We start from the raw sequence: 15,585 nt of genomic DNA on the forward strand, positions 1-15,585 counted from the left end.
GAGGACTCTGATCTGATTGCCTGTTATTCCACTCTCTCAAGGGTTAAACTAACGCTGATGATGACGATTTGACAGTGTTAAGTTTGATGTCAGCAGTTCTGCTTCTATTAACGAGTGAAAATCACACCTCTCCAGAAGCTGGAACTCTTTAATGAGTTCAGAAAGCCAGTGATAATTAAAAAACAAACAGTCAATCAATTAACAACATGGACCAGACCAAGCTCTGTTCACAGTCAAACCCTTAGTTAATTTAACTCCGAAGAGTGTTCAAATGGAACCAAATGGACCCGTACACCCTTCGGAGTTAAATTAACACAGAGGATTTTATTGTGTTGGATGATTCATGCGCTTTTCAGGAAGAAGAACAACAACAAAAAAAGACGTGACTGTGATATACTACTGAAGCTTCAGCCTATTTTTATCCTGTCTGCAACATTTCGATCGAAAAATAGGCTGCAGGCTGAGACCTGGAAACAAGGCGCGCCCACACACGCACACGCACACACACACACACACACACACACACACACACACACACACACACACACGCACGCATGCATGCACATCCCTCACAGAGTGACTGTCTCTCACCCCTGCTGAGCGCTGCACCGCAGAAAGTGAAATGGACCAGCTATTTATCAGGCTTGACAAAGTGTCCCCCATGTGAGCAAAACATCATCATCATCATGTGATATAATTCTAGCGTAAGAAGAAGAAGAGAAAAAAAAGGTTTATATGTCGAGGAAACTGCTTTCTGGGAAACCCATGAATGATTTATATGGTTCTTTTATGGGTGGGCAGGGATGTAGCCTACGGTATAGCTATATGGAAGAGGAAAATATACCGGGACCGTGCATGAAGGGAAAAATATAAATGCATTGGAGCAAGTAAAGCAAGCATGTTAGAGGTTTACACCGGCGGTTCTCAACCTTTTCTCTGGATCAGGGCCCACTTTGAAATCTTGAAAGCATTCACGGCGCCACCACCATCTGACCACTTAACTGCTGCTGTGTTAAGCGGTCAGATGGGTGGGCCGCATGCATTTTCAGAGCACGATTATTTTAAGGATCAATCAGCAATTGTGTTTTGCGGCTTGGATCAATGGGACCAACGTGTGGGTCGACTGTAGCGGAGGAGGTAGAGCGGCTGTATGGGAATCGGAAGGGCCCACTGTGTTACTGTTAAATTACGACTCACCATCCCAAAATGACACCGCCGATAAAAAAAAGCACATGAGAAGCACATAGCCTACCGTGCAAACTATCAAACCGCCATCCTCCCTTTGAAGGAGACCAGATTGACAAGTGAAAAGTGGACAGCCCGCTCTGATTTGAATACGTCTACTTCTGAACAGGCAGTGAGTGAGTGGCAACCGTGACCCAGAACTCCCTATCCCTGTGGGGATATATATATGTATATATATATATATATATATATATATATATATATATATATATATACATATATATATAAAAACACAACATCCAAATGGAGTCGTAATCACACTGCTTTTTATTAATGTAATCTGTGGCCATTATGGAGCTTTTTTCAGCCGTAGTCAGATTTTGTACAGAAACGGAAGCCAAATCCACTCATCTACTTAGTGGGGACTATAGCTCCTCCAGGGGACTGAGCTGTTGCGAGGCATGGAAGGACGTTTTACTCCCGCGGTCTGTCTGGATGAGGATGAGGCCTGCATGTAAAGACCAACATGCTCATCGGGAGCAGTGGTTGATACTATATTAAAAAAATAATCTAGCGCAGAGGGAGCCCACTATGTTCTCTCAAGCAGTGAGTTATGACCACATTTAAAGAATCAGCATGTATGACCCCCTGGCCCTAACCATTGTATTGTGACGTGTTGCGAGCTTGTAGGTTTGTAGAACGACAATGCTGTATAGGGCTTAACCCATTAAAACCGGGAACGCATATGTGTAACCACTTAAACCATTATTTTATACTTTGGCTATTTAAAAATAGCAGATATACAAGCTCAAAGCGCTATGAGCTTGCATATCTGCTATTTTTAGAAAATTGGTGGTATTTTTTGCAAATATTTTTTTAAAGCAAACATCTTTAACTCAAATATTTGCTTCTGGGGGTCCCTGGAACAAAATATGTTGAGATGGGGGTCATTTTGGAGGTCCTTGACATGAAAAAGGTTTGCGAACCACTGATATAGCTTCTCAGAAAACTGTTTTTCTGAGAAGCTGTTTTCATTATATGTACCATCTCAACTCCTCTTAAGAGAAACCCTGGACACTTCAGAGACCGCGCGGCCCCTCTTCCCCCTCGCCGAGTACACGAAAAACACGCGTATCGCCCCCAGCAGTGGGCGGGTGGCTGGCGTATACAAGGTACTCTCCTCCCTCCGCGCACCCCTACCAACCACTTATCAACATGCAACTGGAGAGGGTGTGAGAGCGCACAGGAGGAGGAGGAGAGGAAGATATAGAGAGAAAGAAACAGAGACACAGGAAGGACACTATATTTAGTGCCGGAGCTGTCACCTTCCATTTTCTCTCCCCTGAATAATCCCAGTTTGACAGTCTGTATACCCTGCGGAGCATGAGGTTGCTGCCTGCTTGCCACGCTCTCTCTCTCCTCTGGAGAGGCCGAGGAAGACGCCATATATATATATATATATATATATATATATATATATATATATATATATCTCAATCAGCTCTCAATGTGTCGCGTTGCGACGCATTGTGAGCTTGAAGATCTGCTATTTTCACTATTTCAGAAAAATGTTATTCCATTTCCTGAAAAGTAACGGTTTTGGACATAGGAGGTTCTGCTATTATGTAATGTGCGTACTCTCTCTCTCCGCATTTCCCGTCTCTCGCCACTGAAACTGTCAACTACAGGCTTGTAAATGTCCAAAAGATAATGTTTAAAACATTATCCTGAGTGTTAATTTAACTCTGAGAATATAAAAATGGGCCATTGTTTACACTCAAGTTGAGTTAGCCACTTAAACCCTATACTTCACAAGATGAGATCCGCCACAGTTCTATACTTTGTCCTCTCCTTTTACACGGTGTCAGCTTGTAGATCTATTTTTGCTTACTATGACATGGCCAGAATAGGGACACTATAGGGTTCCTGTGGTAAAACAATTACACTCAGGGTTTTACCGTGTGGAAATCCTCCGTCCGACAAAATCTCGCTTTCGGCAATTTCTCGGAGACGTCACTGTTATAAAAGTGAGTTGATGTGACCCAGAGACACGTCTATGACAAAGCCGTTCTCCAATCTCCTCAGCAGCACGTCCTTCAAGCTCCAAATAGGCACAGCTGGTAGCTGTATGATAGAGGAGGAGGGATATATACGTACATTAGATGACACCAGATGTACAGTGAGTGGGTGGAGAGGATGAAGCTGGCACTGTGGAATGGAATTCAGGGCGTTTTGGCGAGTTCATTTATCTACAGCTATAAATAATAGAATACAACAAAAACGAAAAGGCAGCAACCACACAACCTTTAAGATCGACCCTGCATGATAGACCCTGCATGCCCCCCCCCCCCCCCCACCAAAAAAAAGTTAATGCAATAGGGAAGGCAGAGAACACCATTTGCTGACAATTTCTGTATGTGCAACGCCACTATTCAACTGTACTCTATACTCTTGTGTTGCTATGTCTGCGGTTTGAAGATATGGCTTAATAATTACATTACGTTTGAGCTGGACAGCAAACGGTGGTATGAGAAATGTGAGAACCAACTGAGATGTGTCCAGTGGCTGGACATTACCAGTAGCTTGGGTTTGATTTCAGTCTGGTTGACCGTATTTGTGTTGTGAGGCCTGATTTCCACTTGGTCGCACGACAGTGTCGCTCGCTGAAAAAGAACACATTTTCAAGCCTAAAATGCGCTGCGTCCGTTGCCCTCTATCTTTTGTCTTTTGAATATCATTTACCCGCTGTTTTACAGTGGTAGTGTAGTGTGCCTGAAACGGACTGGTGGTGGCCTGACGGCTTACATTTTAATGTCTGATGGAATGGTACAGGCTAGATTAGAACAATGTCTGCCAGCCAACGTATGTACAGTACACATACAAATCCTTCCTGTGTTCATTTAACTCTGAAGCGGGTACACATGAAATCAAATAGACCCTTTTGGGTCCATTAACCCTAATGGGTTGATTTAACAGAAGAGCGTACACAAGGAACACATTTGGTTCAATTGTACACTCTACTGACATTGAGGATTTTACTGTGTGTGTGTGTGTGTGTGTGGGATCCCCTGGGCGGCCTTTTGACTGGCTTTGTTCTGCCTGGGAAGACCAGGGGAGACACTCTAGGAAGGTGGGAGTCAATGTTGTCTGCTGGCAGACAGGTTAGCTTTGGATAAGCTTTCAGCAGCTCATTGATCTCGGGAGAGTTCATATGTGCCGGGCCAGACCAGGGCCCAGGCACTTAGCACTGGCTCCAGTGTCGCCATTGTTTAAGAACCGTATTGCAGCCTGGCCTGGGAGAGATGTGAGGAGATCACCTTTTGCTTTACCATCCCTGTCGTATCTGGAAAAAGATCTGCATCCATCAGCAATATGTAATGCATACAATACAATAATGAGGACTTTTCTCTTGCCTCTGTGTCTCTCTATGTCTTTCTCTATCTGTTTCTCTCTCTCTCTCACTCCAACATTAAGGCACGTACGAATATTACCATAACATTTTCTTTCACCGATCATGTCAAATAGATTAGACTACACACACACACCACAGAGACGGAGTTCACAGAGATTTTACATGCAAAGGACTCCGTATAATAACTAAAGAACAAACATGTCTACATAATCTTCTTGCAAATGTATGCCCACAGAGCCATAATCGGATAGTAAGAGATGAGGCCTATTGTTGTCGCGGAGTCAAAAAATAGAACGAGACGAGTCGAGTTCAAACCGAGTAGCAGCCGAATTATTCTCATAATGGAGAAACAAAGGGGACAAGGTGCCACAGCCGAACTTATAGTGCTAAACGCAATCTGTCCCGGACGCACAGCCACGCAGGGTCGAGCTAACACTGCAGCCTTTGTGCAAATGTGACAATCATTTAAGGGTTAGTGTTACGTGAGAGCAAAGGGCCTGCCGGGGGAACAGACGGATCCAAGAAATAAGCCGGAGGATTTCGGCTGGAAGAAAACAGACGAATCACAGGACTGTCTGGCTTTGTAATTTCTCCCTGGGCTTTCTTCCCAAAGCCAGCCCTCAAATCCAGGTGTTGCACCCTGAACTAACGGCATGAAGGAAAACAAAGTTAAACACTTTCGAATGGGACTGGAGATTAGACTAACAGGCTATTACTTGCTAATATGCTCCCATTCTCCCACAGTGCGGGGGCAGTTAACCCCGGGGTGTGACAGGCTCCCGTTTGAAAGGGTCACAACCTTCCCGAGCCCCACGCCCTAAAATAGTACCTGATTACAGACCTTGTTTAAGGGTAAATATAGGAGTCCTTGCTGGTTAGTGGCCAGTCCCAGGCAGCCCCACTGTTTGTTTTCTGCTTGAAAGACAATGCAATGCCTAATAAATCACACAGCGTTGGTTCTTAACAGCGTACTGTAACACACTGGCTGCACTTTTGCTGTGGATGCCATTGCTGTCTGTCAGTGAGCAAAACCTAAGCACATCTCGGACTTGGGAATATATTGATATTATATCGATATCATGTTATGCAGTGGTGGAAAAAGTACTCAAATGTTTTACTTAAGTAAAAGTATCAATACTGCAATGTAGAAACACTGTTACAAGTAAAAGTCCGCAATTCAAGATTTACTTGAGTAAAAGTACAAAAGTATTGGTATCAAAATATACTTAAAGTACCAATAGTAAAAGTACTAATGTGCAGAATGTCATAGTTCAAAATGTATAAAGAAGTGTTTTGAAAATAGCAGATCTACAAGCTCACAATGTGTCGCGCATTGTGAGCTTGTAGATCGGCTATTTTCAAATGGCCGAAATGTATAGGGCTGAAGTGGTTAATGTATGTTTTTGCTTAATAATCAAAATCTACAAAGTAACTAGAAACGTTTTCAAAGTTTTTTAAGTTTTCAAATAATTGTAGTGGAGTAAAAGTACAATATTTGCCGCTGAGGTGTAGTGGAGTAGAAGTAAAAGTATTGGAAATTGGAAATACTCAAGTAAAGTACAAATACCTCAAAATTGTACTTAAGTACAGTACTTGAGTACATGTACTTACTAGTTACTTACCACCACTGATGTTATGAGACTACTACGACTAGATCGTCTGGGATTTTGGATATCGTAATATCGTGATATGGCACAAGTATTGTATTTCCCTGGTTTTGATCACTTACGCGCTATTTTATACTTACAGTCATTTGGTCAAAAACATTCAAACACTGCAGTGCCTTCTTTAGAGAAACAATGTAACGTGTGTGCTGCTCTGTTGCTTTTCTCTCTATTGTCACTGTCAGCTGTAAATGAATTGGTTTGTTGTGTGTATGTGTGTATGTGTCTAACACTCTGCTATAAACTCCCTTTTTCTTATCACGGTTGGTGGCTCAAAATGGATGTATCCGCCTTATGAACTTGACAGGGTGAATATATCAACTTCTCCCTTAAACCTTATATACTTCATATATATACAGATATACAGTATATATATATATATATATATATATATATATATATAGTCCCCCAGGGATCTATTCTTGGCCCCCTTCTTTAGTTCCTCTACACCAAATCTCTTCGGCAAAAAATAGCCTATCTACAAGCTCACAATCGGCTATTTTCGGAAATTTCACCCCGGAATAAGGACGCTAGGGTTCATGTGGTTAAATAGCACAAAACGGCTGCTGTTTTGTAACAGGGCCTACGTGGTGCCTGGCATGCTATGTGGTTCCCTCCTGTGTACCATCTTTCAGCATCTAAATCCTTTTACAGGCTTTTAGTTATCCAAAGCAGGGCTTCGCTTGGCACAGAAATACAAATAAAAAGATTTAAGATAAAATATATTAAAGCCCTTCTATCAAAATAGACACATTAGAAGAGTGGGGATTTTACACGACAAAGATAATATGGCATTTCCAAGTAAGCCCCTGTCATCAGGAAGCAGGCCACCCTTATGCAATACATGCAGCATTAGTCTTATAGGTCAAATATAATGTTATGTGCTTTAAAAAGCCGCCTTTTTGAACATATTTTAGTGTGTGGGCGTGTGCGTGTGTGTGCGTGTGCGTGTGCGCGTGTGTGTGTGTGTGTGTGTGTGTGTGTGTGTGTGTGCACGCACGCCAATTTGTTTATTGTTTGTCGAACTGTCCGCAAAATGCAAATAATTAGAAAAATCTGTCAATGTGTGGTATAATGTGGTCATGATGTGGTCCTATGCGGCCAGGGAGAAACTCTAATACATTGGAACAATAAAGGAACCTTTATGTACACACAGAGGAGTTGAGTAACAGAATCAAACTCAGCAACACTGTGAACTGATTTTATAACATCTACGGGTCAAAGTCTACAATTCCCATTTTGGCTTGGATTATGTTTTCAAAAGGCATTTAATAACCACATGAACCCTAGCGTCCCTATTCTGGGTATGTCATAATAGGCAGAGATTCAGCGAAAATAGCCAATCTACAAGCTGTCGGCTATTTTCGGCAAAGAGATTTAGAGGCGGGGGAAAAAAAGGAGGGGAACCAGGGCAACATTGGTCAATGAAGTACTGCATGGGTTAAAATTCAGTCTTACATACATCCTCTATGTGAAAGGTTGAGACAATTGTCTCACGTGCATTAGGTGACATCCAGACAGGTTATTTGGTTAAGGTGGCTGGCCTGCCCCATAAAAAAATCAATCTAGCCTTAGTTTAGACCAATTCCCTGCACCATGCTGCAACAGTAACACAATTAGGAACTTGCGTTAAACTCTAGGTGCAAACCATGTGAAGTTGATCTGTGAAGCATAGAGCGAGCTCCAAAACCAATTAGAAACTAGAAGGAACTCAATTAAAAAGAAGTTGAAAATAAATGAGCAACTTTGTGCAGAGTAAATGTGAAACCAGCAGACTGTGAAATCCAACCCGATTAAAGAGAGAGAGAGAGAGAGAGAGAGAGAGAGAGAGAGAGAGAGAGAGAGAGAGAGAGAGAGAGAGAGAGAGAGAGAAAAAAAAACAGGCAGGTAAGCAAAACAAAATGAAGAGGGAGAGTTAGACAGAGAGAGAGAGAGAGAGAGAGAGAGAGAGAGAGAGGAAGGGTTTTTGGGTGCATTTTTGTGGCCGAAACTCTTTAACTTACACAGCAAAATCCTGACAGCTATTTCAACCCGGAAAGTGTAAAAACAGAGTAACAGAGTCACACTGTCAGTGTTAAATGAACACTTGTGTGTGTGTGTCCTCTCATTCATAAAATTGGAATCAGAGGACACACATCAACTCAAGGACATTTGATTTTACATGATACATTTTACTGTATAATATTTTTAAACAGCAGGGGGAAAAATATGTTCCTTAACAGATCAATGCCAGTATAATCACAAAAAAAGGATTCACTTCTTAACATATGGCAACCGCGTCAAATGAGTTTGCATAATCGCGGTGAGATTTTTAAGCCAACATGCACAACGCTTCATATTCTGTTAAACTTAGGGCATTGATGTGATGTGAGGGTCTCCTGTGATCTGAGATGCACTGTCACATTCACCTCATGATGAGCTCTACATCTACACCACCATGCTTACAGTATAAGCCTACGTTGGAATGACAAGGCTCCAGAGATGCAACCACTGAGGACAAGAACCCTATTAGCGTCCATATACTAATCACAAAAGGCAAACTTTACTTGAAAATAGCAGATCTGCAAGCTGTAGGTCTGCTCTTTTCTAGAAAAAGGAGTGGACCACGTATAGTCCCCTTGGGGGACCCCGTTCAATGAAGTATATAGGGTTTAAGTGGTTAACCACTTGACGTTTTTGGGACAACATTGGGGATGCCAGGTTGGAAGTGGTTAAAAGTACAGTTCAACAAATCCAAGGGTCTCATGTGAAGACAAATCCTGAAAACATGAATCTGTGCCCAGCCAAGACCAGGTAAAAAAAATAAGTCCCATTTGGAGGGCCTAGTACACTGTATAAGCCAGTCTCTTAAACTGAAATGAAGACATGGCCCTGAATAGTAGGAATCAAACATCGGCACTTCTCGTCCTCCCAGTCTAATGGCTCTCCCCCCTCCCTGGGCAGATAATCAGAATTTCTGCTGGGCAAGTGACCAACGTGATGCTGGCCAAGCAATGCTTTCAACTGGCACTGACACATTAGCCTTTCCCAATACCCACCAAGAGAATAAAATACATACAACTACTACAGTCCAAATAAAAGTAGAAAGTAACTAAATCCATCTGTCCTTTGCACACGCACGCACGCACGCACGCACGCACGCACGCACGCATGCACCCGCACACATGCACCCGCACACACACACCAGTGGTGGAAAGTAACTAAGTACATGTACTCAAGTACTGTACTTAAGTACACTTTTGAGGTATTTACACATTGTGAGCTTGTAGATCGGCTATTTTCAAAATGTGGTGTATCTTGGTGTATGTACATTGTGTGAGTGTCTTATAAGCCTGTGCGGGCTGGGCATCATGTGGTGCAGGACACTATAATAAAAACCTATCTATCTATCTATCTATGTATGTATAGATTTGAAAACTTGAAATGGGACATTCTGCATGATGAGTACTTTTACTTTAGTACTTTAAGTACATTTTGAAGCCAATACTTTTGTACTTTTAGTACATTTTGAATTCCGGACTTTTATTTGTAACAAAGTATTTCTATGTTGCAAAAAGGTGAGTACTTTTTCCACCACTGACACACACACACACACACACACACACACACACACAGACAGCGAGCCAGCGATGCCAGAGAGTGCCTTACCTTTGAAGGACAGGAAGACCCTGGGAGCAGATAGGGGCTCGTTCGTGGAGGGGGGGGCAAGAGGAGACCCTGATGTTAAGGCCAGGGAGGCCAGCAGCATGCAGCACAGTTTGACCCACGGCATGGCGGCGGTCCCTCTGCTTCCAGACAGAGGAGACGGGAAAAGTTCCACGAGCTGAGGAATGGAGGAGAAACGGTGGAGAATCAAAAAAAAAAGAGTGGCTCGCGACCTTCGTTTCAAGGAAGGAACCCCGGTTTGATATCGTTGCAAAGCTGTCGAGCAGAAACCTCTTTCTTACTGTATCTCCATAGTTTAACTTTGTATGCTTTTTTTAGTAAATTAATTCCCTACTTTGTCATACTACAGTGTCACGGAAAAGTAGCAAAAATAGCAGACTACCAAGCTCAAAAGGTGCTTTTGAGCCCTGTTGTTGATATGCAACAGGCCATAGACCCTCATTTAACACCATTTTCATCTCTGGGACTCCAATCTACACTGTAAAGTCCTCAGTAATGATTCAACTCAACAACAACAGACCTGCGAGGGTCCATTTAGACCCTTTTGGTGGTCCCCCAGACCAGATATTGAGAACCAGAGGAATATTGGGACCCATCAATGCGCACTTGACAAAACCAGCTCAGCCACTCAGTCTAGAGTCTCAGCCACTAGAGCCTAGAGTCTCAGCCACCAACTTGTCCTGGTGAAAACAGTGATCAATACTGTATAGCCGATCGGCTTCTTTGCTGCTGAACAGCAGCAATTTGAGAAATATTTGAGAAATAGCTGATCTACAAGCAATGTAGATCAGCTATTTTCAAAAATGTGTGAACAATTATTACAAATATTTAACAACACAGATCCTGGCACAAGACATTTTCAAATGGTGGTGCACGGCCAAATAAATACACATTTGGGGGTTCCTTGAGGAGGGGGTTGAAGAAAATGTTAGAAGAACCAGTGCTGATAAAAGAGTGATTTTCACTCAAATGCTCTGTGAGATAGTTGTCAAACCAGATGCTACAGTATATTATGTGGCATCAGCCCTGCTTCTTTGTTCTGCCTCTCATTGCGTGTCCTCTCTCGTGCACACACACACACACACGCACACACACACACACACACACACTACACAAGAAGAAATACTATGCCATCACGTCATACGCCTTAGATCAGGGGTCCTCAACGTTTTCAGGCCAAGCACCCCCTAGCTGAGAGAGAGATGAAGCAGGGACCCCATACTCTATATTGTATAAAATTGTGTTTCAGATTTGTTTTTGCTTAGTCTGCTCTTTTTTCCCTCTACACCTATAGCTTCTTTGCCAAAAATAGCCGATCTACAAGCTCTCAACGCCTCGCAGCGCGAGGCGTTGAGAGCTTGTAGATCTGCTGTTTTCGGCTAATGTTCCCCTCGGAAAAGGAATTCTAGGGTTCAAGTGGTTAATGTAAAAAAACGAAATCCTATCACACAAAGATTTGGCGGACCCCCTAGGGGTCCCGGACCCCCTGTTGAAGACCCCTGCCTTAGATTAACTCTGGTATAGCTACATGGTTTGCATGTCTTATTGTTGCTCATTTATGCTTACAGGGGCAATACCTCCCACCGTCCTGAATGGCAGCAAATCGACACTCCTTTTCTACACGCTTTTGATGTGTCAGAACAAGCCACAGTGCTGCTTTCTGCGCCCCTGACACACCAGCACATTGGTTCTCACATTTTTTCAAGTCAAGGACCCCCCAGATTGATATGTATTTTGGCTGCGGACGCCCATCTGAAAAGGGTTCGTGCCAGGGACGCCCAGAAGAGAAAAAAAAAAAATTGAAATTATTCAAACTGCTCGTTATTTTAAAAAACATTTGAAAAATAGCAGATCTACAAGCTCGTTGTAGATCTGTAGCTGTGATCTTGTAGATCTGATATTTTTGAATAGCCAACGTATAAAGGGATAAAGTGGTTAAAATGTTTGTGGTGCTACATTTACTACTTTTCTGGGGACCCCCTGGAACCCCAGCCCCCCAAAGACCCCTGGGGGTCCCCGCACCCCAGTTTGAGAACCACTGCACTAGACTGCCCTAGTGCCCTATACCCCTAATCCTCACGCCCTAATGTTGTCCGTTTATACTGAAACACAGACAAAACAATAATTGCTTGTTCCTGTCGGAATGCGTGGGCGTCGCGCATTAATCATGATGCATATTAATTATGATGGCTCGTAGCCTATAGCCTACCAGTGGTTCTCAAACTTTTTCATGTCAAGGACCCCCCAAAAAAATGATATGTATTTGGCTGCGGACCCCCCATCTCAACTATTTTGTTCCAGGGACCCCCCAGAAGCAAAGATTTGAGTTTAAAAAATGTTCGCTTAAAATATATATATATATATTCAAAGGCACACATTTTCACGATTTTTCAAAAAATAGCAGATCTACAAGCTCATAGCGCGGCACTCGGTGCCGCGCTATGAGCTTGTATATCTGCTATTTTTGAATAGCCACAGTATAAAAGGTGAACAATTATTGTGATGCTATATATTAACACATTTGGCTGGGGACCCCCTGGAACCCCCCCAAGGACCCCTGGGGGTCCACGGACCGCACTTTGAGAACCAATGGCGTAGACTAGCTACTACTACTCCTACCACACCAACTGAAATTGGCGATATTTTACGCATAGGGGGGTCGTCATTACGCATGGCGCGCATGATTCTGCCTTCAAGAATGCAAGGCAAAAAGCATGTAGGTGTCTGACTAAGATAGCCTATAGAATAATAATAACTACATGGAAAATTATTCTTTGTTAAACGAATAGTTCACCCCAAAAAAATCGTATTTTCTATCAATTTCACACCCCATGAAGCATTGAATTCATGTCGTTTTTGTTGCATTCCTAAGCCAATAATTTGATGACCGGGTCATTGGTCAATACAAAAAAAAATCTCCATGAATTCAAAGCTTCATGGGGTGTGTAATTGATAGAAAAATAATAATTTGTTTTGGGTGAACTACTCCTTTAAGTCCATTTTGTTTTTCTTTTTTTAATACATTTTGAATTTTTCACAAAGATTTGATCGGTAGATTTGGTCAAATGCAAGATAAATGCTCAAAATGAGGAAACAATGCCAGTTTTTTATCTCCGCAGTTTTGAGAATTGAAAGCTTACATGATGGTGTTCTACCCCCTGCATGTCAATGTCTCTGCTTGTAAACTTGTATCAAGATGGTTTAATGGGGTCAAGCTGCCACTCGGGGAGCACAGGATCAAGTTCGTATTGAAGCCCTCAAGGTAGACCTAAGCAAGACTCATACAGCCAAAATAGAGCGTGACCTAGCTTTGAATTATATGAGGGCATGATCTGTTCACCTATAGCCTTGATACAAGACTGTTTTATATTGTGAGCCAAGGCTCTGTTCACCTGCGAGTGAACAGACACGTGGAAATTAGTTATACAGTAGACTATTATGTCCAGAAAAGCAAAGCACATAAAATAAAATAAAAAAATTAACAATCAAACACCCGTCATGTAAAGGGAAAAAAACATTAAAGATTGATTGTGCTGAATTAGGTCCAAATAAAGATGATCATGCTATCTATCTTTCAATATTTTGGGGGATTTTTGACAAAATGATGTGCACATTACAAAGACACATACTTATTAGGACAACATACACACACAAAATAAATAATTAAAACACAATCAACAACAATCCAGCTACCAACAATTGTTTCATCATTTGCAATAAAATAGTAGTAGTAGTCATAGAAATACAGTGATCATGCTATCACTTAATAGGCTAAACCAATCAAAAACACAGATGCTTGATAATTTCATTGAACATCTCATATCATGTATTATATTTAGCTACAACAGACTCCTCGTGCAACATGCATCACTCCCTCAGTTCGACTCCATAGTTTCTCAATGCGTGGACAATCAATAAAACTCGACTGGCACAATACATGTGCGTTTTAAAGAAACATCGCATACCTGCTTATTTTATGTCGGTGAAATATTATGTCGATCTCTGGCCAACATTTAGAAAGCACTGATCAGCCAAGATCCTTTGAGCTCCTCTGTCCCGATCGCACTGTAATCTCAACGTATCCGATCACGATTCCCCCCAAAACAGGCAAACAAAAGCTTGTATCCAAAATCGATCTTTGATACAACCAACTAAAGCTTGAGATCACGTTCTCATTCGAGAAGGAGATTCGGTTTGATCCAACCAAGTTAGGCTACAACAGAGTGTTTTCTTTTCAGAAATGACTGAAGAAGTGTAGTGGTTGTGTTCGGCTGCATGTGCGCTGCTGCTGTGCGTAAAGATCAGCCCGTAGTGAAGCTGGAGCCGCTCGGCGCAGGTGGATAGACTGCTCTCCCCGGCCGTTAGACACACCCATGGGGCGGGCACTTGCTTACCTTGGCATCTAACGGTCCTAACGGTTCTAATTCCGCCTAACACAGTCTAACAAATGTATCTCTCCATCTCCTTGCCTTACCCATACAGGTGTTATCAGAGGTGGAAGAAGTACTCACATTTTTGTTTTTACTTAAGTAAAAGTATCAATACTGCAATGTAGAAACACTCTACATTGTTACAAGTAAAAGTCCGGCAATCGAAATTTACTTGAGTAAAAGTGCAAAAGTATAGGCATCAAAATATACTTAAAGTGCCAAAGGTAAAGGTACTCATTGTGCAGAATGTCTCATTTCACAAGTTCAAAATGTATACAAATCTTTTGAAAATAGCAGATCTACAAGCTCACAATGCCACGCATTGTGGGCTTGTAGATCTATTTTAAAATGGCCGAAATGTATAGGCTGAAGTGTTTACTGTATGTTTTGGAATAATAATTATAATCTACAAAGTAACTAAAGTTTTCAAATCATTGTTAGTGGAGTAAAAGTACAATATTTGGCTCCGAGATGTACAGTAGTGGAGTAGAAGTAAAAGTACTGAAAACTGGAAATACTCCAGTAAAGTAAAAAGTACCTCAAAATAGTACTTACAGTAAGTACAGTACTTGAGTAAATGTACTTAGTTACTTTCCACCACTGGGTGTGATACAGCTGCAACGCAAAACAATACCTTTAAATTCTGTATAGGCTACCGTGTCTCCATCAAACAAGTTTTGGACTTGGCTTGTGCAGCAGAGCAGAGCATGCTATTTCTGTTAAAAACAGTTGTTATTTCTTTATTCTATCATATTAATGTCATATTTTACGTATAATTTGTGCATTGCTTAGGCCTATATGTTACAGTCCATGATGCAGTGAGTTTCTTTTGCAGATGATATAGGCTCACAGGGTCTGTCATGGGGAGGGGAGGTGACAGATGGGGGGGATGCTGAGTCTGTTTGAGAATACATACATAAATACATAGGTTACAAAGACTTATTCATATTCAATGCCATTGTGATGAACACATTGCACGTGGTATGTCTAATGTGTGAGGGTGAACCAGCCTGCTTGCATGCATGTGTTGGCAATGCATTCATGCGTGTAAAACGGCGTGCATCTGAATGAGCCTTTTACTTTTTGTGTGCACGTTGCATCTGTTCTCTGATTCATTGTAAAGATGTATTTGCCAAAGCACACAACCTGCGCTGAACTGTGAGAAATGAATCGTGCAAGTTCTCAACCATTGACGCTGACAGCCCATTCAGATGTTGTCTGAGGGGAG

At 42.0% G+C, this 15,585-nt stretch overlaps 1 protein-coding gene across 2 annotated transcripts in view; it reads right to left on the reverse strand.

The window, feature by feature from the left end:
- sema3fa (sema domain, immunoglobulin domain (Ig), short basic domain, secreted, (semaphorin) 3Fa) overlaps positions 1-14,222 on the reverse strand; it is an 88,058-nt gene extending 73,836 nt beyond the window's left edge. For both annotated transcript variants that reach the window (XM_084063587.1, XM_084063586.1), the window contains exons 1-2: positions 13,893-14,222; positions 9,910-10,084 (exon numbers count right to left, since the gene is read on the reverse strand). In XM_084063587.1, coding sequence (XP_083919713.1) covers positions 9,910-10,033 — 124 coding nt within the window. In that variant the 5' untranslated portion in view covers positions 10,034-10,084; positions 13,893-14,222. The remainder of the gene's footprint in view (positions 1-9,909; positions 10,085-13,892) is intronic.
- Positions 14,223-15,585: the final 1,363 nt, after the last annotated feature.

Source organism: Gymnoscopelus microlampas, assembly GCF_963454915.1.
Source record: "Gymnoscopelus microlampas genome assembly, chromosome: 7".
Classification (NCBI taxonomy): domain Eukaryota; kingdom Metazoa; phylum Chordata; class Actinopteri; order Myctophiformes; family Myctophidae; genus Gymnoscopelus; species Gymnoscopelus microlampas.